A 27,757-nucleotide genomic window follows, 5' to 3' on the forward strand; every position below is an offset into this window, starting at 1 on the left:
ATACAAATGTGATTGATAGCAGAGGAGCTCTGATGAAAGCAGAGGAGAGAGCAGGGAAGAGGAATGCACAGCACTAGACTAGGTGTGTGCCAGAGATATACACCGCTCTGCTGTGCGAGGAGGACATACATTGCAGCCTTCAGAGGAAGCAAAGCACGTCAGCCTGAGTGTGGGAGTATCAGGTGCCCTGCGAGTCGCGCAGCTGTGTAATAAAGCACAGGAGATGAGCTCTCGGCAAGCCTGCACAGCGGCTCATAGCCACTTCTTCTTTAGCAAAAGTTCTGCACTAGGTTTGCTAGCTTTTCTATCTGTGCGGCAGAAAAGTAGCTATTTTGGACGACCCTCCCCCCTCCTATGACGCGCTAATGGATGTGGGCATGCGCACGCATGCGCAGTGCGGAATGTAGCTATTTTTCGGACGGATAGCTTTTTCAGACGGCACACCGCCACCACACTGTTTGTCTGGAAAGCCAGGCTGAGGAGGGGCGGGTTTATGGGAGCTAGTCTACTTTAGGGGACCCACCGTAAATCCCCATAGAGAATTTAAACTGCTGAAAACGGAACGAATCTCCGCTTTCAGCTCTTTTAAACCCCCACAAGCCATATATCTATGGAAAGCTGAGAATCTGCTCTACCAAATGATGTTACTTTCGGTGAGTAAAAAGTGAAACTCACCGTGTACGAGCCGCCGATCGCGGCTCCGTCGGCCATCTTACATCTCTGCTGCTACTATTTTTCTCCCTCCTCATTGGAGGGATTGTTAGCTGGGGGCGTGCCAGAGGGAAAAAAAAACGTGAAATGTAAACTTCTGTTCGGTAGTTTTAATTTCAGTCGGCCAAACTATTATTTTCTCAGCCCTGAAGGCCGGTAGAGGTGGTAACTTGTGAGTCTTCTAATCCTAGCAATGCCTAGCACTTATTCAGTCTTATTCAGAAGTTGCTGATATTTCCAGGGAGGGAAAGTACAGTCAGTAGCTACTTGTGGGTTTGAGCCTTGTCCGGGGAGAAGGGACAGCACTTTCTGGCACGCCCCCCCAGCTAACAATCCCTCCAATGAGGAGGGAGAAAAATAGGAGCAGTAGAGATGTAAGATGGCCGACGGAGCCGCGATCGCGGCCGTTCGGCGGCTCGTACACGGTGAGTTTCACTTTTTGCTCACCGAAAGTAACATCATTTGGTAGAGCAGATCCTCAGCTTTCCATAGATATATGGCTTGTGGGGGTTTAAAAGAGCTGAAAGCGGAGATTCGTTCTGTTTTCAGCCCAGCTCAAATTCTCTATGGGGATTTACGGTGGGTCCCCTAAAGTAGACTTGTGTAGATTTGTTCTGTTTTCAGCCCAGCTCAAATTCTCTATGGGGATTTACGGTGGGTCCCCTAAAGTAGACTAGCTCCGGGCCGCCTCCGGGTTCTGTACTGTCAGTCAGGCACTGGGAAGGGCAGCCCGGTGGCTCCCAGCATGCAGCGCGGGGTCCTCAGCCTCCTCCACGTGCAGCCGCTGGAGGGACACATGACCCGGAGACACCAACATGCCGAAATCCAAGCGGGACAAGAAGGGTGAGAGAAACCCTCAGCTTGCCTGTATCCTGCACTACTACAACCCCCAGCCTTCCTGTATCCTGCACTACTACAACCCCCAGCCTGCCTGTATCCTGCACTACTACAACCCCCAGCCTGCCTGTATCCTGCACTACTACAACCCCCAGCATGCCTGTATCCTGCACTACTACAACCCCCAGCCTGCCTGTATCCTGCACTACTACAACTCCCAGCCTGCCTGTATCCTGCACTACTACGCTCCTCCCCAGCCTGCCTGTATCCTGCACTACTACAACCCCCAGCCTTCCTGTATCCTGCACTACTACAACCCCCAGCCTGCCTGTATCCTGCACTACTACAACTCCCAGCCTGTCTGTATCCTGCACTACTACGCTCCCCAGCCTCCTGTATCATGCACTACTACAACCCCCAGCCTGCCTGTATCCTGCACTACTACAACCCCCAGCCTGCCTGTATCCTGCACTACTACAACTCCCAGCCTGCCTGTATCCTGCACTACTACGCTCCTCCCCAGCCTGCCTGTATCCTGCACTACTACAACCCCCAGCCTTCCTGTATCCTGCACTACTGCAACCCCCAGTCTGCCTGTATCCTGCACTACTGCAACCCCCAGCCTGCCTGTATCCTGCACTACTACAACCCCCAGCCTTCCTGTATCCTGCACTACTACAACCCCCAGCCTGCCTGTATCCTGCACTACTACAACTCCCAGCCTGTCTGTATCCTGCACTACTACGCTCCCCAGCCTCCTGTATCATGCACTACTACAACCCCCAGCCTGCCTGTATCCTGCACTACTACAACCCCCAGCCTGCCTGTATCCTGCACTACTACAACTCCCAACCTGTCTGTATCCTGCACTACTACGCTCCCCAGCCTGCCTGTATACTATGCGACTACAACCCCTTGCCTGCCTGTATACTGCGCGACTACAACCCCTTGCCTGCCTGTATACTGCGCGACTACAACCCCTTGCCTGCCTGTATACTGCGCGACTACAACCCCTTGCCTGCCTGTATACTGCGCGACTACAACCCCTTGCCTGCCTGTATACTGCACGACTACAACCCCCAGCCTGCCTGTATACTGCGCGACTACAACCCCCAGCGCGACTACAACCCCTTGCCTGCCTGTATACTGCACGACTACAACCCCCAGCCTGCCTGTATACTGCACGACTACAACCCCCAGCCTGCCTGTATACTGCGCGACTACAACCCCCAGCCTGCCTGTGTCCTGCGCGACTACAACCCCCAGCCTGCCTGTGTCCTGCGCGACTACAACCCCCAGCCTGCCTGTGTCCTGCGCGACTGCAACCCCCAGCCTGCCTGTGTCCTGCGCGACTACAACCCCCAGCCTGCCTGTGTCCTGCGCGACTGCAACCCCCAGCCTGCCTGTGTCCTGCGCGACTGCAACCCCCAGCCTGCCTGTGTCCTGCGCGACTACACCCCCAGCCTGCCTGTGTCCTGCGCGACTACAACCCCCAGCCTGCCTGTGTCCTGCGCAACTACAACCCCCAGCCTGCCTGTGTCCTGCGCGACTACAACCCCCAGCCTGCCTGCTTTATTGCACTATTACATCCCCCCAGCATTACCTATACTGTACAACTACAACCCCCAGCATATTGTACAACTCCCAGCCGGCCTGTATACTGTACTACTACTACTAGCATGTGCCTAGACTACTACAGCTGTATGAGAACTACTATACTGTATGAGAACTACCATCATGTCCCTATACTGTACAACTATCACCCATACCATGTCCTATGCTGTACTGTACTAGCTCATCTCATGCTGTCAACAACCTGTCCTCTACTGTATTGCCACCACCTGCTAACCCAGGCTCCCTCTGCTGCCCTTTTGATACTGATTTCTGTTTTTTTTTCAGTGTCACTAACCAAAACTGCCAAGAAGGGCCTGGAGGTGAAGCAGAATCTGATAGAGGAGGTGAGGACTGGGGTCGCCACACTGCTCATTGGCTGCGTCACTTGCGGGAAAACTATCCTATATAATAAAACCCTTTTGGGAAAGGAGGACGTGGACGGACGGCTGGCTTGCCACTGTCAGAAATAACGCCAGTTCCTAAACTTAGCACAGTTTGTCGCTGGGTGAGCGGGATTTATATTCAGGACAGTGGGGGTGAGCCAATCAACCTTCACCTATTGATTTTCAAGGGGAATATTTAAATTGCTGCCATTCTTACACTGTTAATTGCAGAGGCCTCAAACCTGCTACAGCCAATCATAGGGTGACTGGGGTCCAAATGTAGAAAAGGGGGCGGAGCCACAGCCAATCTAGGGTTGTTGGTTTGTTTTTTTTAAAGATAAACTGCTTCCATTGTTACACTATTGATGGCAAGGACCCCAAAGCTTACAAACGTCATTGGGTGACCTTGTCAAGGTTACAAAAAGTGGGTGAAGCCATAAACCACCAAAATTTTCAATGGGAAAATTTAAACTGCAGCCATTCTGACACTGTTAATGGCAAGGCACTAAAACTTGGCACAGTGGGTGACTGGGATTTATATAAAAAAAAAAGTGGGTAGAACCTACATCAGCCAATCAAGTCATCTATTGATTTTCAAGGGGAATATTTAAAAAAAAAATTTGGCTGGGGCCGCCCTTTCCCTGCGCTGGGACAAACTGATCCTCCGGTCCCCCGCAGTGACGTTTTCTATTCCGCTGACTGAGCCAGTCGCTGGCCACTGCGCCTTGCGGCCCTAGCTGCGCACGTCCTTCATCACGCTCCCGCCGCCAGGAGCAGCATCCTGTGCATGCATAGTACAAGATTTTCTCTCGCAAACGTGACCTGTGTGGTAATATTTTTCCACAACGTATACATTGCTATATAATGGCAGACAGCCCCTCATCTGTGCAGTGCGTACGGCGGACACTGTGCGGGCCACCAGAGTGGACAGCATGTCCATGCTACGCACTAGTCACGTGAATTCAGGGAAGGTGTGCACTAGTAGCTGCCGTCTCCTCCCTGTGCTGCTGATAGCAGAGCCAGTGGCTGAGTGCTTCAGTTTCATGACTGACTGGCTGGAGATTGTTGTTACATGACCCTTAAAGGTGAACATACTGGGGGGGGGGTGCATGGTGGGGCTGTGAGTTGGGGGTACACAGGTATATTTGGGGATGACTGGGAGAAATGGTTATAAAACAAATCTCAGCAAATCAGCTTTAGGAGTGGTCGTTTGTCATTTCTCTCCAGCTACGGAAATGTGTGGACACCTACAAGTACCTCTTCGTCCTGTCGGTGGAGAACATGAGGAACAACAAGCTGAAGGATGTCAGGAACGCCTGGAAACACAGCCGGTACGTGCTCCCACCCTCCCTCTGTCCTGTCAGCCAGTGTAACCTATCCTCATGGACACAGTGTCAGTCAGTATAACCTACCCTGATGGACAAAGGGTCAGTCAGTGTAACCTACCCTGATGGACAAAGGGTCAGTCAGTGTAACCGCGTACATGTGAATTTGGCGCTGGTAGACTTGGGCGCAGGATACAGCGGTATATGGCTGATCCTGCTTCTGCACAAGTCCGGGGCGTTTTAATTACTGTTCCCCCTCCAGGCCGCCATGGATAGTGGGGGAAGGAAATAATTCGGCTTCCAGCGATTGCTGGAGGCCGAATTATTGTGTTTTTTAAGCAACTTCGGCTCCGTCTTCTGACGGAGCCGACCTTCCTCACTGAGCGCCGCTATAGACTGATTCCCATTACAGTCTATGGCGGCGCTGGCTGCGCCCAAAGTTAGCAGCGCTGAAAAGCACTGCTCCGGTGTAACCTACCCTGATGGACAAAGGGTCAGTCAGTGTAACCTACCCTGATGGACAAAGGGTCAGTCAGTGTAACCTACCCTGGTGGACAAAGGGTCAGTCAGTGTAACCTACCCTGGTGGACAAAGGGTCAGTCAGTGTAACCTACCCTGGTGGACAAAGGGTCAGTCAGTGTAACCTACCCTGATGGGACAAAGGGTCAGTCAGTGTAACCTACCCTGATGGGACAAAGGGTCAGTCAGTGTAACCTACCCTGATGGACAAAGGGTCAGTCAGTGTAACCTACCCTGATGGACAAAAGGTCAGTCAGTGTAACCTACCCTCATGGACAAAGGGTCAGTCAGTGTAACCTACCCTGATGGACAAAGGGTCAGTCAGTGTAACCTACCCTGATGGACAAAGGGTCAGTCAGTGTAACCTACCGTGATGGACAAGGGGTCAGTCAGTGTAACCTACCCTGATGGACAAGGGGTCAGTCAGTGTAACCTACCCTGATGGACAAGGGGTCAGTCAGTGTAACCTACCCTGATGGACAAGGGGTCAGTCAGTGTAACCTACCCTGATGGACAAGGGTTAATCAGTGTAACCTACCCTGATGGACAAGGGGTCAGTCAGTGTAACCTACCCTGATGGACAAGGGGTCAGTCAGTGTAACCTACCCTGATGGACAAGGGGTCAGTCAGTGTAACCTACCCTGATGGACAAGGGGTCAGTCAGTGTAACCTACCCTGATGGACAAGGGGTCAGTCAGTGTAACCTACCCTGATGGACAAGGGGTCAGTCAGTGTAACCTACCCTGATGGACAAGGGGTCAGTCAGTGTAACCTACCCTGATGGACAAGGGGTCAGTCAGTGTAACCTACCCTGATGGACAAGGGGTCAGTCAGTGTAACCTACCCTGATGGACAAGGGGTCAGTCAGTGTAACCTACCCTGAGGGACAAGGGGTCAGTCAGTGTAACCTACCCTGAGGGACAAGGGGTCAGTCAGTGTAACCTACCCTGATGGACACAGGGTCAGTCAGTGTAACCTACCCTGATGGACACAGGGTCAGTCAGTGTAACCTACCCTGATGGACATAGCTGCAGCTAGGTGTAACCTATCCTGATGGACACAGTGTCAATCAGTGTAACCTATCCTGATGGATATGATGGTCTGGTGAGAATAGACTGGTTACCCTGGCTACTATGAAAGAGGGTGCCAGGAGAAGCCGCTATTGTCTGCTTAACCTTTCTCTCGTACTAACCATCACTCTCTACTCCTAACGCTAACCGACCGCTTTCTAAGCCTAACGCTAGCACTCCTTAAGCTAAACGACCCCTATCTAAGCATAAATCTAGTAGCCTACCACTAAGTATAACACTAACCTACCCCCACCTACTCCTTACACGAATTTGTAACTTGCGTAAGCCGCCGCCGATATCTGCAATGCAATCTCCGCTGATTTTAGCTCTTCTGGCACTTCGGGCTACACTCATTGCCTCCCACGCCCAGATTGTCCAATGGGATGCTATTGCTGTTTGTGCGGCGTTCAAGTTTTATTTGGCATGTTAGCATAGAAATGTCCCAGATCGATAACAGACCCTCGGAAACTGGATGGAGGAGGCGTTTGCGCGCATTAGCAATGTTTTTGCATGTTTCAGCTTAGGTGCCTGACTTTAAATTGTGACATCGGTGCTGGGTTTGTGGGTATTGGATCTCCTCACTTACACATTTTAAGAAAACTATTTATAGCTGGGCCATTTATAGTCCAGCTATATTTTTCTTAAATTTGTAAGTGAGAAGATCCAATACCAGTTGTAATATTTATTATTTAAAACTTACAGAAGTTGACTTTTGAACCATTTTCTCTTATGGCCTCCCGTATCTAGTCTGTTCATCAGACATGTGACCAAGTGCTAGTAGTAGCAGCAGCGGCAACAGACCTGTATGCGTCGCTCAGGCAAGAACGTGTGTTTTGTGACAGAAGGGGGCAGGGGTTGGTTGAAATTACAATTGGTTGGCTATGTTGGTGTATTATCTGGCAGATTTGATTATAGTAATCAAATCCACCAGGTAAAACAGATTAGTGTGTGGTCACCTAGTGATCGTAATCAGTAACGTGCCTTCCACACTGTATGTAGGCACAATGGGTATCTTCAATAGAGGTACTGTAATGGAGTGGTTGTGAATCTTACTTAGCCCTTTAGCAGCTAATTTATTTAGAGGCTTGTAAGTACTCCAGGCCAATTTATTTTAGCACTTTTTTTTTGTATTCGTTACATTTCCCTGCTTCTAATTAAACCGCTGTGATGTGTATTTATGGCCACGTGTCACTAGGGGGCAGTGTGAGACAATAACAGAGGACTTCTGCTTTCAGTTTCTATATTTTCTGCTAGTAGAGAGACATCAAAGCATTCCAAGAATTTACAGCACAAGGAGTTCTGCCGACTGAAGTCAAAAGCATTACTGAACTAGCCAGCACAGCCCAAAAACTCCTTTCATTGTTACTTGAAATGTTAAAAATGCAACGTTTTGGAGGCACGGAGGGCCCCTTTATCAAGGGGTGTACTGCTCTCGGCAACAATCTGTCTGCCGCTCAAAGGTGGATGCAGCTGATTGCTGGAGACACGTCACTGTTAGTGAGTGCAAAGAGGAGCTCAAACTCCCCATCTGACTAAGGCCAATCCACCTCTGAGAGGCGGATAGATGGTTGCCTAGAGCAATTTATGACTTTATAAAGGGGCCCTGCATGTCTCCAAAACGCTGGCTTTTTAACATTGCACGGAATGTACCCGCTACCTGTCTTCTGTTTCACAAGGGGCGTCAACCTCCCCCCCCCCCCCCCCAACTGAAACACACCCATCACAAAAAGGCCCAATCCTATTGTGAGTTGCGAAACCCACCGCAAGTATAGTGAAGTTAAAAGCAGTGCATTTATCTCTAACGAGATAGCTCTATTGAAGTTGCTAATGTGTTAACTATACTCCTCTGCACATGGACTTGACTAATGGTAATCTGCTGGACTTTATGCATTCAGTCTGCAGTCTTATTTGCAATCCATACCTTAGAGAGAACTTGGAAAGGAAATAACTTTTTATGGTGAATACAGAAGTTCCCATTTGAATCAGCCTCTTGTTTCCTGTAGGTTATTCTTCGGCAAGAACAAAGTGATGATCCTGGCTTTGGGGAAGGGGCCATGCGATGAATATAAAGATAACGTGCACCTGGTGAGGCCTTGTGTGAGTCCCTAATGTGACCCCTGACCTTCATCAGCCCTGAATTAACTGATTTCTTGTCTTATTTCAGCTCGGCAAGTGTCTCCGGGGGGAGGTGGGGCTGCTGTGCACCAGCCGCACAAAGGAAGAAGTTACAGAGTAAGATTATAATGTGTATATAGTATACTATATAATGTATAAATGACTCCCGTTTGTCTATTGAAAAGTTAAAACCGATAAATACACAGAGGTGTACAATACAGGCCCTGCTCTGCAAAACACACCCCAGGGGGCAGGAGCAGCGCAGACAGCACCACCTGGGGAGACCATCCACAACTGCCCCCACCACCAAGGAGATTACCCACAAAACTACCTCCCCAAATCATATAAAAAACGCACAGTAGTGAAGAGCATTTCCAAGCAGCACCTGCCTTATAAATGGTGTGCAGAAGCCCATCATAAAATTAGAGGTACATTACGTGCATTCAAACTGCAGTACCAAATAATTCAAGGGCTGAGCTGACCCCAATAACTCCTCAAAATTTAAGGGAGACCCTCAACTTACACCTAATAGGTTAAACTCTAATGAAAAGTTCAATAAGTCTATCGAAAGGTTTTATACCCTGGGCTTCCTCCAGCCTGATTGCTCCCTCGTCCTCAGTTGCCTTCTCTTTCGCTTGCTACTGGCCGCAAAAAAATCCTCCAGTCGGCGCAGTCCGGCCAGGTGCACTCCCCCATCTCACTCCCGTCACCTGGAATATCCTGCACTTGCACAGTAGTACGGCCCAGGAGCAGAACGGTCAAGGCGGCATGAACACAGCGGGACCGCGCGGCCAGGCCATGCATGCACAGTTGACTCGGAGGACTTTTCGGGGCCAATCGCGGAAAAACTGGGAGTCGGATAAGGACTGCGTGGGAGCGATCGGGCCGGAGGGGGCTTGAGGAAGCCCCGGGTATGTATGTTTTATTCATATTCGCCTATCTCAGGTTCCCTTTAAAAAGGCTTATGCCGCAGACCACTTTGCAACCTAATCTGACCCTCCTAGAGTTGGCAGCTTTGGATAATTTAAAAAACAGAACCGATATTATCATTAGCAATGCCGGCAAGTGGGGGAGCAGTTGTAATCCTTAATGTAGAGGGCTATAGATCTGAGAACTTGCGCCAAATCATTGTCCCTAAAACCTATACTCCCTTGTAGTCTGATCCTACTTATCATCATAAATCTGACTACAATCAATTTATTTCAATAGGAGAAACTATGGGGGTCATTAACCTCCTTAGCGGTAACCCCGTGCTACACACGGGGCAGCCGCCGCGGAGGATCACATGGCCCCAGGACTTTGAAAAAAAAAACTGGTGCAATATGCTTTAGCTAGCGGTTCGCTAGCTAAGCGTATGCACAAAGTTTCTCCGGGGTCCCCCGTGATCGCCCGCAATTACTTCTGGTATACGTACCCCCCAGCTTTCCCACGTCAGCGCAGCCGCCCAATCGGCTCCAGGCTTCGCGATGACGTAGATGACGTCATCTCTGATCGTCGCCATAGCAACGCTAGAAGCCGATCGGGAAACTGCGCTTTTCGTGGGATCGTGGCCAGGTACGTATAGCCGGCGACGATCGGCGGGCAAGGGGGGGATCGGAGCAACCTTGTGCATACGCTTAGCTAGCGAAATGCTAGCTAAAGCGTTTTAAAAAATTTTGGGGGGCAAAAAAAAACCTCCTGGCGGACGCAGCCTCAAACTGCGTACCGCCAAGGGGGTTAATAAAAATATGACATCATTTTTGAAGGTGCGTTGTCTAGTCATCCCATTTTTCTACCACCTACCCAAGGTGCACAAGCCAGGCCCCCCACCCCAAGTTAGACCCATTGTTTCTAGTATAGGCTCCCTTGGGGGCATACGTATGAAATCGCCGCCAGGAAACTTGGGCGCAGAATTCAGCTGATATATGGCTTATCCTGCTCCTGCACATCCCGGCGGCGTTAAATACTATTCCCCCTCCAGGTCCATGTGGATGGTGGGGAATGATGTAATTCGGCTTCCAGCGATTGCTGGCGGCTGAATTACAGTGTTTTAAAAGTAGCTTCAGCTCCATCTTCTATGCAATGGGGAGAAAATGAAATGGTCGCGCATCTAACCAAGATGCACCTGATAGGTACTCACTGCATAGGGCTAAAAAGCCTCTTAAAGGCACAAGTGTGCTCATTGCAGTGAAACAGGTGCATTAAGAACTAATGCATCTCACAATACAAACAATGGAAGCAAATCCATGCGTTACACATTATCCGGGGACCTTACCCTTCTCTTATTGAGAGAGACATCTGTTCCACGCTGCAGAGCATGTTAGCAGGGGCGGCTCGTGCAGCCTTCTCTCGGGGTCTCAGCTCCGTCTTCTGACTGCACCGAAGTCACTCACTGTGCGGCGCTATAGCCATAATTCCTATTACGGTCTATGGTGGCGCTGGCTGCACCCAAATCTCCTGCACTGTTATTACAGCGCTCACCCTAGGAGAGCATCTATGGGAATGGCTGGACTCTCACCTTCAGCCCATTGTCCTGAGACTTCCCGGGCTCATAAAGGGCACAAAACATGTCCTCTACAGTTTAAAGCGGAACTGTAGATATAAAATAAACACATTGTTTCACTTCCCCAAGCCCCCAGCAGCCGTCCTGTCCCGAGCCTCCGTTCTCCCGCGGCCAGCTACTTTCGGTTTCGCTGCCGGGCCACTGCGCGGCTTTGGCCATACGTATCCTTCGCGTTCCCCGCTATTGCAGAGGGGAACTTGAAGAAAGGATACGCTTGGAAGGGCTGCACTGGCATCGACGGACGGTGCGGTGGCGGGAGAACAGAGGATCGTGCAGGAATGGCGCGGGACAGGACAGCTGCTGGGGGCTTAGGGAAGCCCCAGGTAAGAGAAACAATGTGTTTATTTTATATCTACAGTTCCGCTTTAAATTCTTTCCAGTGATGTCCGAATTATTTTTGAGTCCTACTGGCTGTAAATGCCTTGTATTCTTAAATACCCAATAGACTGGCTCTCTGGTTGGAATCCTGGCTAGGGGTCAGTACCTATTCAGTAAGAAGTCCATGGGCAAGACTTTTGAACACTGCAGGGTGGCCCAATTAGCGCACCCTTAGTGCCTGCTGTTCTTGAGCGCTTTGAGTCAGACAGGAGAAAAGCACTATACAAATATCGGAATTATTATTATAGAACTCTGTACACACATTGGATGAAACTCCGCTGATAAATCAGAATCCAATGCGTGTATGGCAGACACCAACCGGTTGGCCAGCGAGTCCTGGCGGGTTACTTTGGCTGAGCAACAGCCAAGAGGATTATTCTCCCCACATAACCCACCAGCCACCTGACACAGTGCTGAACAAGGGCAAACAAAGGGGATTTCTTTCCCTTTTCGGCTGGAAACAGTCTGCTAACCGCGTTCGCGACAAGCAGGCTGATCACGGAGCAGAGTTCCGTGAAACATCGCACAGGCGCGCGTGCTTTCACTGCTAAACTACAGCTCCAGGACTTGACGCCAATCGTTAGGCAGTCCTGGGGCTGCTGCCATGTTCATGCCCATGCAAACAGGGCGTAGATTTCAATTCACCGCCACAGCGCGCATCCACCATTTTCGTTGCTCCCCGCCGATTTTGCCGCTGTGTCCCGTCGCAGCTCACTTGCTCTGCCTATCTCTGTGAGAGGGTCAGTAAACCAATTTAATTGGCTCCTGGCCGTGTTTATCAATGTAAGCAACTCTCATAGGCTTGATAGACACGGTCAGGAGCCAATGAAAGCGGCTCCTGACCGGCTCACATGACTCTGCCGTCATAGAGACAGCAGAGTGGGTGTCCTCTGGATCCCGGCGTGGACGGCAGTTGCGGCATGTATATGCGGCGATTCGTCTGTATTCCATCTTTATGTTACCAGTGGTCTCTGGTGCTTAAGGGGGCAAAGACTGTTGGTACTTAAAGGGGAACTTCAGCCTAAACAAACATACTGTCATTAAAGAGAGTCTGAAGCGAGAATAATTCTCGCTTCAGACCTCATAGTTAGCAGGGGCATGTGTGCCCCTGCTAAACCGCCGCCATCGCGCCGCTAAACGGGGGTCCCTTCACCCACAAATCCCCTCGGTGCAGCGTGGGAGCGCTTCCTGGTTGGGGCAGGGCTAACCGCCGCAGCCCTGCCCCACGCACGTCTGTCAGCGCGTATCTCCGCCTCTCCCCCTCCCCTCTCAGTCTTCCTTCACTGAGAGGGGCGGGGGAGAGGCGGCGATGCGCCGCTGATAGATGCGACTGGAGGCAGGGCTGCGGCGGTTAGCCCTGCCTCCAGGAACGACCAAGTCTTGCGGGGGTGGGTTTGGGGGTGAAGGGACCCCTGTTTAGCCGCGGGATAGCGGCGTTTTAGCAGGGGCACACATGACCCTGCTAGCTATGAGCTTTGAAGCGAGATTTATTCTCGCTTCAGAGTCTCTTTAAGTTACATCAGTTATGTTAATTAGAATAGATAGGTAGTATAATTTTTTTACCCACCCTGTTTTAAAAGAACAGGCAAATGTTTGTGATTCATGGGGGCTGCCATCTTTGTCATGGGGGCAGCCATCTTTTTGGTTGAAAGGAGGTGACAGGGAGCATGAGATAACCTGTCCTGATAACCTCTCCCAGTTGCACGCGCTAGGCTTACAATGTCAAATTCAAAATGTAAAAAAAAAAAAAAAAAAAAAATTGCACCTAAACAGCAGAATGAGAACAACATTAAAGGGGAACTTCAGCCTAAACAAACATACTGTCATTAAGTTACATTAGTTGTGTTAATTAGAATAGATAGGTAATATAATCTCTTACCCACCCTGTTTTAAAAGAACAGGCAAATGTTTGTGATTCATGGGGGCTGCCATCTTTGTCATGGAGGCAGCCATCTTTTTGGTTGACAGAAGGTGACAAGGAGCAGGAGACACAGTTCCAACTGTCCAGTGTCCTGATTACCCCTCCCAGCTGCACACACTAGGCTTCAAATGTCAAATTATAAATGTAAAAAAAAAACAATTTGCACCAAAACAGCAGAACGAGAACAACAACATCAGAAATCCCATCATGCTTTGCACAGCATCAGGGGAAAAAAAGCCCGGGCAGTTTTCTTCTGTGCAGCCAAAAATGAGGCTTGTATGAAACAAAGTTCTGATGCTGAACTTTGACAAAGAAACTCCAGGCCTTTTCAGTGCTGCTGAGTCGATTTTTAGTCCGGAGGTTCACTTTAACAGAAATCCCATCATGCTTTGCACAGCATCAGGGGAAAAATGCCCGGGCAGTTTTCTTCTGTGCAGCTAAGAATGAGGCTTGTATAAGAGAAACAAAGTTCTGATGCTGTGAAACTGTTAAATAAACACCAGGCCTTTTCAGTGCTGCTGAGTCGATTTTTAGTCTGGAGGTTCACTTTAAGTGGTTAAATACATTAGGCTGAAATTATGCACCCAACTTGCCTCTCCCAGAGTTAAAGGACAACTATTTAAAGTCAACTAATTCTAAATGCCATATATATTTCCAGTAATTACTAGCAAATAGCAATGTGAAGGCTTTATTTCATCTTCATTTACATGAAGAAAATGACATTTACAGAGAGCAGTTTTCACTGTGTGTCCAAAATTGCCTCTGACCCCTCTCACCCAGCTCACTCCATCTTCCAGCGCATGCCTTCAGGAGTAAGATTCCGGTCAATCGCTACCAAAACCTCCAGACACAGGAACAGCTTTTTTCCTCAAGCGGTAGCCATACTTAATGCTGAACCACGTTAGAGTGGCTAGGACTTGATAGTAATCAGCACAGAACTGTAAATGAACAATTCTCACATTGCTTACTGCCACTATACTTATGTCCTTGACTTGTAATATACACATTGTCTGCCCTTGTATTGTTTTTGTTTGTGTTTGTTAAGCAACTGCCAAGACAAATTCCTTGTAGGTGCAAACTTATTGGCGAAATAAAATTGATTCTGATTCTGAGCACATCCAGCATACAGAAATGGTCCTCACTGGCATCCTGTGACTGAAATGTCTTCAGAACAATAGAAAGCAGATATACAGCATCATATAATGTGTAAATAACTCATCAGCTGCTGCCTGGTTCCTGTGTCTCTCTGCCTCACTCAGTGTAAAGTAAACAGACTGCAGCCAGGAAGAGCTCATTCTGAATGGTGGTTGTAAGCATGCAAGAACAGGAATAAAGTATGGGTCCTTCTCTTTAGAGCCTTTCTCTGTAGTAAAAAAACAAAAAAAAAACCTCTCAACCACCTCCGCTCATATGATTTGTGAGAAAGTAGCGTGTGTGGGGGGACAGGGCAGAAACAAACCGTAAATAATTCCTTTATGAATAGTGACAGGGAAGTGGCACCTGTCTACATGGTACAGCTCTGGCCTAGACGCCGACTCGTGAAGCAGGGACCTGATAGACAAGGCATTCCCTTCACACAGGCTATGATAGGTGGCTGGATAGTGTAATGGTTAAGGGCTCTGCCTCTGACACAGGAGACCTGGGTTCGAATCTCAGCTCTGCCTGTTCAGTAAGCCAGCACCTATTCAGTAGGAGACCTTAGGCAAGTCTTCCTAACACTGCTACTGCCTATAGAGGGCGTCCTAGTGGCTGCAGCTCTGGCGCTTTGAGTCCGCCAGGAGAAAAGCGTGATATAAGTGTTTGTCTTATGATAAGAGACTTCTGAAAAGCCTATTGTTACTCGCTAATAGCTCTATAGGTATGTGGGGTTTATAGAATGACAGATTGATAGTTGTCCTTTAAAGGGCTGAATTCATTATCTATCACTGTAGTCAGAGAAGAGGCAGGAGGTGTATGATGTATTAATCACATGATCTGTGTATGATGGGCTAATCTCATGATCTGTGTTGCAGATGGTTTGATCAGTTTAAAGAGACGGATTTTGCCCGGGCTGGAAATAAAGCCACGTATGATGTGGTGATTGATGCCGGTCCACTGGAACAGTTTACACACTCCATGGAGCCACAGTTGCGGCAGCTGGGCCTTCCTACAGCGCTGAAGAAAGGTGCGTCAGCAATATATCTTTGTCAAGTTGTCACTGTTTTTAAGTAATGTTAGTGCAGCAGGGACAGCCATACAGGAAAAAACACATATCAGTAGATAAATACTTGTTCTACTTAACCTCCTTGCCGGTCTAAAAAATCCGGCAAGGAGGCAGCGCCGCACTTTTTTTTTTAATCTATTTTTTTTTTTTTAAATCATGTAGAGAGCCCAGGGCTCGCTAGCCGCTGAGCGGCGGCATCCCCCCACCCACTCCGATCGCCTTCGGCGATCAGAGTATGCAGGAAATCCCATTAAGAACGGGATTTCCTGCAGGGCTTCCCCGGTCGCCATGGCGTCACCGACGTCATGGACGTCACAGGGAATCCCGATCCGCCCCTTAGCGCTGCCTGGCACTGATTGGCCAGGCTGCGCAGGGGGGTGGGGGGGGGGGCGCGGCGAGCGGCGGCAATTGCGTACTACACGCAGCTAGCAAAGTGCTAGCTGCGTGTAGGAAAAATAAATTATGCAAATCGGCCCAGCGGGGCCTGAGAAATCCTGCGCAGGTTACCCCGAACTGAGTTCGGGATAACCGGCAAGGAGGTTAATATAACCTATGTATTGTACACATTTTGATTTCAGTGAATTTTGTTTAGTAAATAAACTGTTCCAGGCATTTTCCATCTTTACTGCCTCTGAAGCCAATGCTGATGTCCTCTCCTCCCTCTCTCTTTTTAGTCTCTTGGAAACTGCACTGTCATATCTAGCTTGCTTTGGTAAGCAAGCAGCAGTTCTATCTAGCTTGCAATTTTGGTAAAAGCAGCAGATTTCTGGCAGCACTACAGGACAATTACTTGACTCAAATGGTAACTGAACCAACTAGGGGGAATGCGTTACTGGATCTGATCATTTCTAATAGACCAGATAATGTATCAAATGTGCAGGTTCAAGAACATTTGGGAAATAGTGATCACAACATGATAACGTTTGAGCTGGTGACTGATAGGCCAAGGGGCAGCGGGACCACTAAAACTATGAACTTTAGAAAAGCAAAGTTCACTCAAATTAGGCAGGCACTAAGTTTGGTGAACTGGGATAATGTACTACAAGGGGAAGACACTGAAGGGAAATGGCAAGCTTTTAAACTTATACCCAATCAATACTGTAGTATGTATATCCCATATGGAAACAAAATGTCTAGGAATAAAAAAAGGCCTCTATGGATGAATAGAAAGGTTAAAGATAAAATGAAGAGGAAAAAAAATGCCTATAAGGTCTTAAAACAGGAGGGGACCGAGGCTGCACTAAGCAATTATAAGGAGTGCAATAAAAATTGTAAAAAAGAAATTAGGCAGGCAAAGATTGAAGCTGAAAAACAAATCGCTAAGGATATCAACTCTAACCCAAAAAAGTTTTACAAGTACATTAACTCTAAAAAAAGAAAGGTTGACTGTATAGGACTCCTAAAGGATGAGGATGGGAACTCAATGGTGGATGACCAAGGTAAGGCAGAGTTATTAAATGCTTTCTTTGCTTCTGTCTTCACAAAAGAAACAGCACTGTTGCAAACTACAGAGGCGGAAGAGTCTCAATCTTCTAACTGTAATATTAAATACTTAACGCAGGAAGAAGTGAAGGCAAGACTAAATAAATTAAAAATAGACAAGGCACCTGGCCCGGATGGCATGCATCCTCGGGTCCTAAGGGAATTAAGTTCAGTTATAGATAAACCCCTTTATCTTTTGTGACTCTCTTGCAACTGGCAGAGTCCCAGTGGATTGGCGTACAGCCCACGTTTTCCCATTATTTAAGAAGGGCAAAAAATCTGATCCAGGAAATTATAGACCTGTAAGTTTAACATCAGTTGTATGCAAACTATTTGAGGGGTTACTAAGAGATACTATACATGACTTCATAGTAGAAAATAATCTTATTTCTCAGCATCAACATGGGTTTACTAAAGACAGGTCCTGTTTGACTAACATGCTCAGCTTTTATGAGGTAGTGAATGCTAATATGGATATTGGGAATGCTGTAGATGTGATATACTTGGACTTTGCAAAGGCCTTCGACACTGTTCCCCACAAAAGTCTGGTGCAAAAGTTGAGGATGCAAGGACTGGGGAAGAGTCTGTGTTCATGGATAGGGAACTGGCTAATGGACAGAAAACAAAGAGTTGTGGTCAATGGATCATACTCAAAATGGGAGACTGTTAGCAGTGGGGTCCCACAGGGGTCTGTTCTGGGTCCAGTGCTCTTCAATTTATTTATTAATGACCTAGTAGATGCAGTAGTGAGCAATGTTGCTATTTTTGCAGATGATACAAAATTGTGCAGAATCATTAACTCTCAGGAAGATAGTGTCATATTGCAACAGGATCTGGATAGGATGGCTATATGGGCACATACATGGCAGATGAAATTCAATGTTGACAAATGTAAGGTCATGCATTTTGGACGTACTAATGGTCTAGCACCATACAAAATAAATGGGATACAGTTGGGGACATCAAACTTGGAGAAGGACTTAGGAGTACTCATTGACAACAAGTTAAATAATCGTACTCAATGCCAAGCAGCTGCAGCTAAAGCTAACAAAATTTTGGGATGCATTAAAAGGGAAATAAAAACTCGAGATGCTAGCATAATATTGCCCCTGTTTAACTCTCTAGTAAGGCCACATCTGGAATATGGAATTCAGTTCTGGGCACCACATTACAAAAAAGATATTGCAGTTTTAGAGCAGGTGCAGAGACGAGCAACAAAATTGATGCGTGGGATGGAAGGTCTCACTTATCAAGAAAGGTTAGATAAACTGGGTTTATTTAGTCTAGAGAAAAGACGCCTTAGAGGGGATCTAATTAACATGTATAAATACATCAGAGGGCAATATAATACCTTGGCGGATGAGCTTTTTGTCCCTAGGCCTTCTCAAAGGACTAGAGGACATGATCTGCGCATGGAGGAAAAACGTTTTAGCCATTTATTTAGGAAAGGGTTCTTTACAGTAAGAGTGATTAAGATGTGGAATGCATTGCCACAGGAAGTCGTTATGGCAAACTCTATACCTGCATTTAAACGGGGCTTAGATGCTTTCCTTGCGTTGAAAGACATCCATGGCTACAATTACTAGGTAATGCCTAATGATGTTGATCCAGGGATTTTATCTGATTGCCATCTGGAGTCGGGAAGGAATTTTTCCCTTTAGGGGCTAATTGGACCATGCCTTGTAAGGGTTTTTTCGCCTTCCTCTGGATCAACAGGGATATGTGAGGGAGCAGGCTGGTGTTGTACTTTATACTGGTTGAACTCGATGGACGTATGTCTTTTTTCAACCAAAATAACTATGTAACTATGTAACACATGAGCACACCCATATATTGTGCTTCTGCAGAGGGGTGAGGTGTATTTCCCTTCTCAGCCCCATGCCACACTGTACTGCCCTCAGCCAAGGAGCAGTAATGTGGGAGGGGATATATAAAGCTTCCCTCTCCCTGGCAATGTAGCAGAATATAACCAGGCGGATGATTTTTGTACAGACTCCACAGCCCTGCATTTTACTCAGGAAGAAACGTACTTCTAATTTGTATGTGTTTACAAGTATTTAAAATTTAACATATTTGTTTTTCGCGATAGTGGTCCTTTAACAGGTAGTCCCTGGTAACGAAAGAGATGGGGACTGTAGTTAGGGCACCTAATAAATAAAGAAAACAGCAGTTTAACTTACCTGGGGCGTCGTCTAACCCCCTGCAGTCATCCTGTGCCCGCGCTATGATTCCACGATCCTCCACTCACCTGCATCACCCCTCTGTCAGCCGGGCGAGCCACTGGCCGCACGCGCCCTCAGTCCCTGCGCATGTGCAGTACACTGGTTTATGTACTTGGCGATCTATGACACCTATTCTAATAGGCCATCTACATAATATAGCCAGGGGCGTAGCAATAGGGGGTGCAGAGGTAGCGACCGCATCGGGGCCCTTGGGCCAGAGGGGCCCCGAAGGGCCCTCCCTCAACTACAGTATTAGCTCTCTATTGGTCCTGTACTGGTAATAATCACTTCTATAGATACTTTAAATAGTGCTAATCATTAACAAGCTGTTCCCCACCCCCTTCTTGCACCTCTGACACTGTAGTTGCCATTGGCAGGTTTTGGTGCGCCGTGTCAATTGTTGTGTATAGAGTGCTTGGGGGGCCCCATTGTAAAACTTGCATCGGGGCCCACAGCACCGTAGCTACGCCACTGAATATAGCCTTAAATTTGGACTTCCTTTGTAACCTAATAATATGATATCCTAAAGATGGGGAACAAATGCCCTTATTCTCCCATGGGGAACATGCTCTCTCTGAACTGCAAGTGCTCCCCATATGGAAGAATTTTGCAGTTAGTTTTACTCAACTGCCACATGCTTCCCACTCACTAGACATAATTTCTGTACTATCTGATGTCTGTTGTATCTGCCCATCAAGCGTGCGGTAATGCCTACCTCAAGCTTCTATGCTTAGAGATTTACACTTCCAAGGAACTCTTGTTTGTTTGATAAAGAAGTAAATGTAACCAGTAATGTGTGTATAATATTTGTATGTGTCTAATTTTTTCTTATGCCATCCATATAGATGTTATAACATAGCCTCACTTTTTTCTTTCAATAAACTTAAAAGTGAAAAAAGTTTTCTTGTGCTGCGCATGTGCAGAATGCGCCCGTCCATGGGAGCACAATCAGGAGCTTGTGGCCGATACTCAGATATGTTGCTAGATATTTTTGCTATTGGTATACTGTTTATAACCCTGTTGTGTGAAATTTTTGTATATTCTTTCTATAGAAGTACAAGATTACCTTTTTATATAAAAGGATTCTGGTTTAAGACATTAGACCAGAAGTTATTTAATTGGCGATAGCTGTGATACTACAATACATATTTGTTGGTATGACAGTGGCTGAGAGCCCATATCTGACCAACCCTAGGAGAACTGACGCTTAAAGCGGTATAAAACCCTGACATAATATTCAATAAAAACATGTTTTCCTACTTTCTATATGCCATACGTTTAGCACATTTGCTTTTGTGCATAAGTATTATTCATTTAGAAATTATACGTTCCTAAAGTACACTTATTTTACTCTGAGAGCTGACTTTGCATTTATTTATAACTGCTTTATTCATCCTCTAACTTAATCAGAAAGCAAGACTTTGTTCAGGGGACCCGGCAGAGTGAGAGAAGGCTTTGTTTCCATTTCTCACTTGATACAATTAAACACAAGATAACATTATGTAAAGTTCGGAAGCAGCCATCACTGCTGGAAGGGAAGTTTCTAAAGCCTGTGTTAACCCTTTGAATGCAGTTCTAGTAAAAAAAAAAATTGCTGGTTGTATATAATATGCTGTAAATATTCTATTAGAGCAAAATAGAAATGCTGGTTAATGATGATTATTACTCTCCACAGCTGGTTCACCTATTTTATATAGGCATTAAAAAAACAGAACGTCTGCAGCCAGTCAGAATGGTGCTTGCAGGTTCATTTAAAGTTCCATACACACACAAGGCCAGATCTATACTTTTCCCACCCCCGGGCCTAGGCCAACTTTCTTGCATCTTCCCTTCCATGTGCAGCAGCCCCTTCCTAATCCTTCTGCAGCCCTCTTCCATGTGTAACATTCATGTACAGCAGCCTCCTTCAGTTCTGTACAGGTCCCTTGGGCAGCAGCTCTCTTTCCATGTGTTAGTTCTTATTTACAACATTCGCAGCCTCTTCTTCCATATACTGCAACGCCTCTTCCATGTCCAGCCCCCCTCGGCAAGTTTCCGCCCAAGCCCTGTGCACACAGCCGATCAGGAGGAGGGGATATGATACCGTTGTATATGTGACGCCTGGGTTGGCTGATCAGTGATGAGACTCGCATGTTAGCGCTGCCTCATGGAACAGATTATCATTTCTTCGCCCTGACCCGCTCTGCTTCCCCTCTTGCAGGAGTCGTGACCCTCTTGTCGGATTATGAAGTGTGTAAAGAGGGCGACACTCTGACCCCCGAGCAAGCTCGCGTCCTGGTGAGTAACTCATTATCTTACATTGATTGTCCATTGCTGGTCTTAAAGGATACCCGAGGTGACCTTATGAGATGGACACATGTATGTACAGTGCCACGCACACAAATAACAAGGCTGTGTTCCTTTCTTTTTATTACTCTTCCTGATAGAGTTAAAAATCAGGTATGCAAGCGACAGTTTGTCTGGGTCGGGATCATGCCGGACTATAGAGTAACCCTCGCTGGTAAGGAATTACAACCATAAAACACTTTCCTGGCAGAAAATGGCTTTTAAGAGCAGGAAAGAGATAAAAAAGGGCCAATAGTCCATAGATTTAAGATATAAGTGTTATTTGTCTTGTCTAGTATGTATTTAGAGTCTAGCCTGTCTAATTCCTCCTCATTTGTGACTAATCACAAGTTGTAATTGGATCTCGCAGCTGTACCAGCTGGTTGTCTCAGCAGAGCAGCTAATTTGTAAACACAGTATGTGAACCCTATGTCTGCTTTCATGAAAGTAAAAGGTAGACACACTTCAGATTTAGGGCCTGTTTACACTCCACAAGGATTCTGGATGCAGAAAAACGGACTCCAATGAAAGCCTATGTTTACACTACACGTGATTTTTCTGATGCAGATTTCTCATAGGCATTCATTGGAGTCAGTTTTCTGTATCCAGAATCTGCGTGTTGTGGAAATAGGCCCTCTTTGCAGGATTTCTATCAGCTGTAACAAAGATGTTTTATTTAAAGTTTTTATTATGCTATTGCTTATCTTTTCGAGCAGAAAGGAAGTTCTGAGTTCAGAGCCACTTTAAAGTTTCCCAGCAAGCTAGCACTGCAAATAGTCACCTTACCATATGAAAAGATATTTTCTAATTTGCAGTCTAGACCATTTTGCATGGTGTGAATTGTGGGTTAAGAACAGGACTGGGGGCTGATGGGCTTGGTGAGAGGACAACTGCTGGTAGCGCAGCAAATGTATAAGGAGGGCGGAGCTATGTCTGCTCCCTCAGACAGACAGCTTCTGCAGTGTCATTTATAGTTCATCTCTGCCTGCTGTCATGGGGCAGCTGACTGTTGAATGCAGATCGGTTACTTTCCGAAGTTGCCTAATAATGCATGTTTTCTTTTTGTTTCAATACAAAAGTAATTAGTGACAAATGTAACATGATGAACATAATTTATAGAAAATTCTGAGGCATAAGGGTGAGAGAACCCTGTCCTTGTGAGCTTACAATCTAAAGGAAAGGGGGGGGGGGGGGGTCCAGACAGTAAAGCATACCTAGGTGACATCCTGCAGTGGACAGCAGTGTCACCTGATGTGGAATGTGATTGGAAACCAGCAACTTACTGCTTTCTGGCTTCCATGTGGATGGGTGGTGCCAGCACTGCTCTTCTATATGTGTACCAACAATATTTAACCGCCTGAGCGTTACGCCGCACAGGAGGTGATGCAACTTTGTGCCCCCCTGCTGAATAAATGTGCTTTAATACCTGCAAAACCTTCTGCTAGCACTAGGCTAGCTAGTAAATGTGTCCTGCACCCTCCGCTCCTCCCATTTCCCCGTTGGCTGCGCGATCGCTGGATCTAGGGGGGGTGGGGTAATGTATAAACGGGGGGAGCGGAGGGTGCAGGACACTTACTAGCTAGCCTAGTGCTAGCAGAAGGCTTAGCAGGTATTACAGGACATTTATTCAGCAGGGGGCACACAGGAGGACAGATAGCGGTATACCCGACACAGTGTCGGGCATACCGCTAAGGAGGTTAGATGTAGCTGACCGCATCTATAAGTAATACATTTTTTGTCTGGGGGGGCCAGTAAAAAAGCTTCAGGGGGCCACATTCGGCCCATGGGCCTTAGTTTGAGGACCACTGGTTTACAGTATACCTAGAGGGAGTATGTTCTTAGGTTATGTTTATTAACAAGCGCAGCTTGGACAGACATTGGAGGGGGAATGGTCTGAGTTATAGCGTATGCTTGTTGGAAAAAAGTGAGATTTAAAGTAGAATGATGGATGTGTTTTTATAAGGAGATTCCGGAGGGATTACCATGTCCACCTCTACTAGTTACAGGCAGTATGGAAGCTAAAGGGAGCTTTGACTAATAGCACTGCTACCTCTTCTCCTTTCTGTGACTTGAGGCAGTGGGATGGGGAGGCTGAAGATTATGGGACACTCGCTCAGCACCCAGTGCGGCATGAAGGTAGAAGAGGTATAGAGGAGGATGGGATTATCTCTAACTCTAGATCAGGGGTGTCAAACTCAAAATACAAAGTGGGCCGAAATTAAACACTAGGAGACAGTCGCTTGCCACCCTTAATGTCTAGTGACCTCTTCCCTTCCTTATAAAGTTTGCGGATGTCTAATGCCCCCCTCCCCTATACAGTTCCCTGGTGTCTAGTGGCCCTCCTCCTTCCCCTATACCAGTGCTGTCCAACTGGCGGCCTTCTGCTGCGGCCCCCCTGCTGTGGCAGTGTTAGCCTCCGTGTCCCCAGAGCTTTTTTTTTTTTTTTTTTTTTAAAAACCTTTTCCCCCATTCCTCTTATATAATGTAATAAATTACAGCCCCCCTCCGCTAATCTCCCCTAGTTCCCCCGTGCAGCCGCCGCCTCAACTCTCAGACCGGCGGCGAGCAGGAGATAGGAACCAGCTACACCGCGCACGGCAGCCGCACAAGGGACTTTAAATGCGGGACGTGACCGATGATGTCACTTCCTGCATTTAAATTCACCGCGCGGCTGCCGAGCGCTGGTGTGGCTGGTTGCTATCTGAGGTGTGGCGGCGGCAGCACGGGGGAACGAGAGGAGCGGAGTGGAGGGGGGCTGAAAATATTACATTACAGCAGGCAATCTGACAGCGATTTGTGGGGACATCTGCAGCCAATGTAAGTGCATTTTGTGGGGACATCTGCAGCCAATGTAAGTGCATTTTGTGGGGACATCTGCAGCCAATGTAAGTGCATTTTGTGGGGACATCTGCAGCCAATGTAAGTGCATTTTGTGGGGACATCTGCAGCCAATGTAAGTGCATTTTGTGGGGACATCTGCAGCCAATGTAAGTGCATTTTGTGGGGACATCTGCAGCCAATGTAAGTGCATTTTGTGGGGACATCTGCAGCCAATGTAAGTGCATATTGTGGGGACATCTGCAGCCAATGTAAGTGCATATTGTGGGTCCATCTGCAGCCAATCTGACAGCATATTGTGGGTCCATCTGCAGCTAATCTGACAGCATATTGTGGGTACATCTGCAGCCAATCTGACAGCATATTGTGGGTACATCTGCAGCCAATCTGACAGCATATTGTGGGTACATCTGCAGCCAATCTGACAGCATATTGTGGGTACATCTGCAGCCAATCTGATAGCATTTTGTGGGTACATCTGCAGCCAATCTGACAGCATTCTGTGGGTCCATCTGCAGCCAATCTGACAGCATATTGTGGGTACATCTACAGCCAATCTGAGTGCATTTTGTGGGGAAACTGCTGCTAGGGGGGGGGGGGGGGGGTGTTGTCTGCCGGCCCTCCACCATGTGGCCTGGTATCAATCTGACAGCATTTTGTGGGTCCATCTGCAGCCAATGTAAGTGCATTTTGTGGGTCTATCTGCAGCCAATGTGACAGCATTTTGTGGGTCCATCTGCAGCCAATGTGACAGCATTTTGTGGGTCCATCTGCAGCCAATCTGACAGAATTTTGTGGGTCCATCTGCAGCCAATCTGACAGCATTTTGTGGGTCCATCTGCAGCCAATCTGACAGCATATTGTGGGTACATCTGCAGCCAATCTGACAGCATTTTGTGGGTACATCTGCAGCCAATCTGAAAGCATATTGTGGGTACATCTGCAGCCAATCTGACAGCATTTTGTGGGGAAACTGCTGCTAGATTTTTTTTTGTCGGGGGGGGGGGGGGGGGGGGGTGTTGTCTGCCGACCCTCCACCATGTGGCCTGGTAAAAAATCTGACAGCATTTTGTGGGTCCATCTGCAGCCAATGTGACAGCATTTTGTGGGTCCATCTGCAGCCAATGTGACAGCATTTTGTGGGTCCACCTGCAGCCAATCTGACAGCATATTGTGGGTACATCTGCAGCCAATCTGAGTGCATTTTGTGGGTCCATCTGCAGCCAATCTGAGTGCATTTTGTGGGTCCATCTGCAGCCAATCTGACAGCATTTTGTGGGTCCATCTGCAGCCAATCTGACAGCATTTTGTGGGTCCATCTGCAGCCAATCTGACAGCATTTTGTGGGTCCATCTGCAGCCAATCTGACAGCATTTTGTGGGTCCATCTGCAGCCAATCTGACAGCATTTTGTGGGTCCATCTGCAGCCAATCTGACAGCATTTTGTGGGTCCATCTGCAGCCAATGTGACAGCATTTTGTGGGTCCACCTGCAGCCAATGTGACAGCATTTTGTGGGTACATCTGCAGCCAATCTGAGTGCATTTTGTGGGTCCATCTGCAGCCAATCTGAGTGCATTTTGTGGGTCCATCTGCAGCCAATCTGACAGCATTTTGTGGGTACATCTGCAGCCAATCTGACAGCATTTTGTGGGTCCATCTGCAGCCAATCTGACAGCATTTTGTGGGTCCATCTGCAGCCAATCTGACAGCATTTTGTGGGTCCATCTGCAGCCAATCTGACAGCATTTTGTGGGTCCATCTGCAGCCAATCTGACAGCATTTTGTGGGTCCATCTGCAGCCAATCTGACAGCATTTTGTGGGTCCATCTGCAGCCAATCTGACAGCATATTGTGGGTACATCTGCAGCCAATCTGAAAGCATATTGTGGGTACATCTGCAGCCAATCTGAAAGCATATTGTGGGTACATCTGCAGCCAATCTGACAGCATTTTGTGGGGAAACTGCTGCTATACAGTCCAGAAACTGCCCTATACAGTCCATTAGTGTCTAATGCCACCTTCCTCTCCTCTCCTATACAGTTGTAGGTGGCTAGTGGCCCCCCTCCCTCCTCTATATAATTCAGTTCTGGTGTTTAATGGTCCTCACTCATCCCTTATATACAGTTCCTTGGTATCTCAGGTGTGTGTGTCCCCCCCCCCCCCCTATACAGTTCCCTGGTGTCTTGTGCTTTCCCCACCCTCCCCATATGGATTCCGTGCTGATCTAGGGCTTCACCACAAATTTAGCTTGTCTGGTGGTCTAGTGTGGGCCAAACATAATGTAAAGTGAGTAAACCACTTGTGGTTGAGTTTGACATGTATGCTCTAGATTAATAAGATGAGGCTGATGATTGTGTTTTTCCATTCCAGAAACTGTTTGGATACGAGATGGCCGAGTTCAAAGTAACTATAAAAGCCATGTGGGCAGCGGAGACTGGAGAGTTCCAGAAGTTTACAGAAGATAAGAACGATGATGTGGAGGAGATGATGGAGGACAATGCGGAGGAGGAAAATGCAGAGCAGGAGGAGGATTAATATTTCATCAATGATCAGAGACCAGAGAGCTTCCTGCTTCAGTACAGATTATAATACCTCGTCTGGGGGCCAGATGCCAGCTCGAATCGTTCCTCTGAGGACCTCTGTGTGAGAACAAGCTGGAGACGCTGGCAACAGACTATATCCGTGTTCAAGTGGAACCTAAGAGACATTTACCAAGCAGGGCTGCTGCAGAACCGCTTCCAGTGCTGGTGTTTTTATACTTGGAGCAGACCTGTGTGACAAATGAACTATCGATCAGCCTGATCAGGACTTGCCGCTTCTCAGTTTTTTTTATTTGGCATTCTGTAGATTTTAAAAGCCATGTTTTCAGTCTCTTGGCTGGGAACAGGAAGTTGGTGGCTCTGTGCCCTGCCTTTGCCTTTCTCAGCGTATGTGAGAAAAATGATTGGTTCCCTAAAGGTGCCCATTAATATGATCTCCCGAGCTATCAGATTGGTGACCAATCGGATACAATCTTGGGCAAAAATATAATCAACGGGATTGTTCTGAAAAATGGGTTTACTGAATGATCTGTACATCGATAGTTTGTTGTCGGTTGATTAACACTGCCCAATCTGATTGTATGGTCAATCATTTGGAGTGTACTGTGAATGGGCAACATTAAAATGTTCATCTTGCTCCCAACTGTTTTACTGTACCTTTTTCAACTGTAACAAGAACTGGTTGGTTGCTATGGGCAACAGTCACACATCCCACATAGAAGGCCCCTGG

The 27,757-nt window shown here is 47.4% G+C and overlaps 1 protein-coding gene across 3 annotated transcripts; it reads left to right on the top strand.

Annotated features, from left to right (window-relative positions):
* The first annotated feature begins 2 nt into the window (after window positions 1–2).
* LOC137521878 (mRNA turnover protein 4 homolog) lies at window positions 3–27,670 on the top strand. 3 transcript variants are annotated; one of them, XM_068241736.1, is made up of 8 exons: window positions 3–82; window positions 3,448–3,506; window positions 4,773–4,876; window positions 8,463–8,544; window positions 8,624–8,691; window positions 15,428–15,579; window positions 21,523–21,599; window positions 26,858–27,670. In XM_068241736.1, the coding sequence occupies exons 1-8, from the start codon at window positions 64–66 to the stop codon at window positions 27,020–27,022; spliced, it is 726 nt and encodes a 241-aa protein (XP_068097837.1). In that variant the 5' UTR covers window positions 3–63; the 3' UTR covers window positions 27,023–27,670. The 3 variants fall into 3 exon arrangements, with proteins under 3 accessions (XP_068097837.1, XP_068097835.1, XP_068097836.1); XM_068241734.1 differs by lacking the exon at window positions 3–82 and adding an exon at window positions 742–1,136; XM_068241735.1 differs by lacking the exon at window positions 3–82 and adding an exon at window positions 1,149–1,554.
* The last annotated feature ends 87 nt before the right edge of the window (window positions 27,671–27,757 follow it).

Source organism: Hyperolius riggenbachi, chromosome 6 (genome assembly GCF_040937935.1).
Source record: "Hyperolius riggenbachi isolate aHypRig1 chromosome 6, aHypRig1.pri, whole genome shotgun sequence".
NCBI classification, from domain to species: domain Eukaryota; kingdom Metazoa; phylum Chordata; class Amphibia; order Anura; family Hyperoliidae; genus Hyperolius; species Hyperolius riggenbachi.

Excerpts from the sequence above, each read along its gene's own strand:
- LOC137521878 (XM_068241734.1), top strand. The coding sequence starts at position 1,091 with ATGGCCGACGGAGCCGCGATCGCGGCCGTTCGGCGGCTCGTACACG. Across the intron at positions 1,137-3,447 it reads CGTTCGGCGGCTCGTACACG|TGTCACTAACCAAAACTGCC; the intron begins GTGAGTTTCACT and ends TTTTTTTTTCAG. Across the intron at positions 8,545-8,623 it reads ATAAAGATAACGTGCACCTG|CTCGGCAAGTGTCTCCGGGG; the intron begins GTGAGGCCTTGT and ends GTCTTATTTCAG.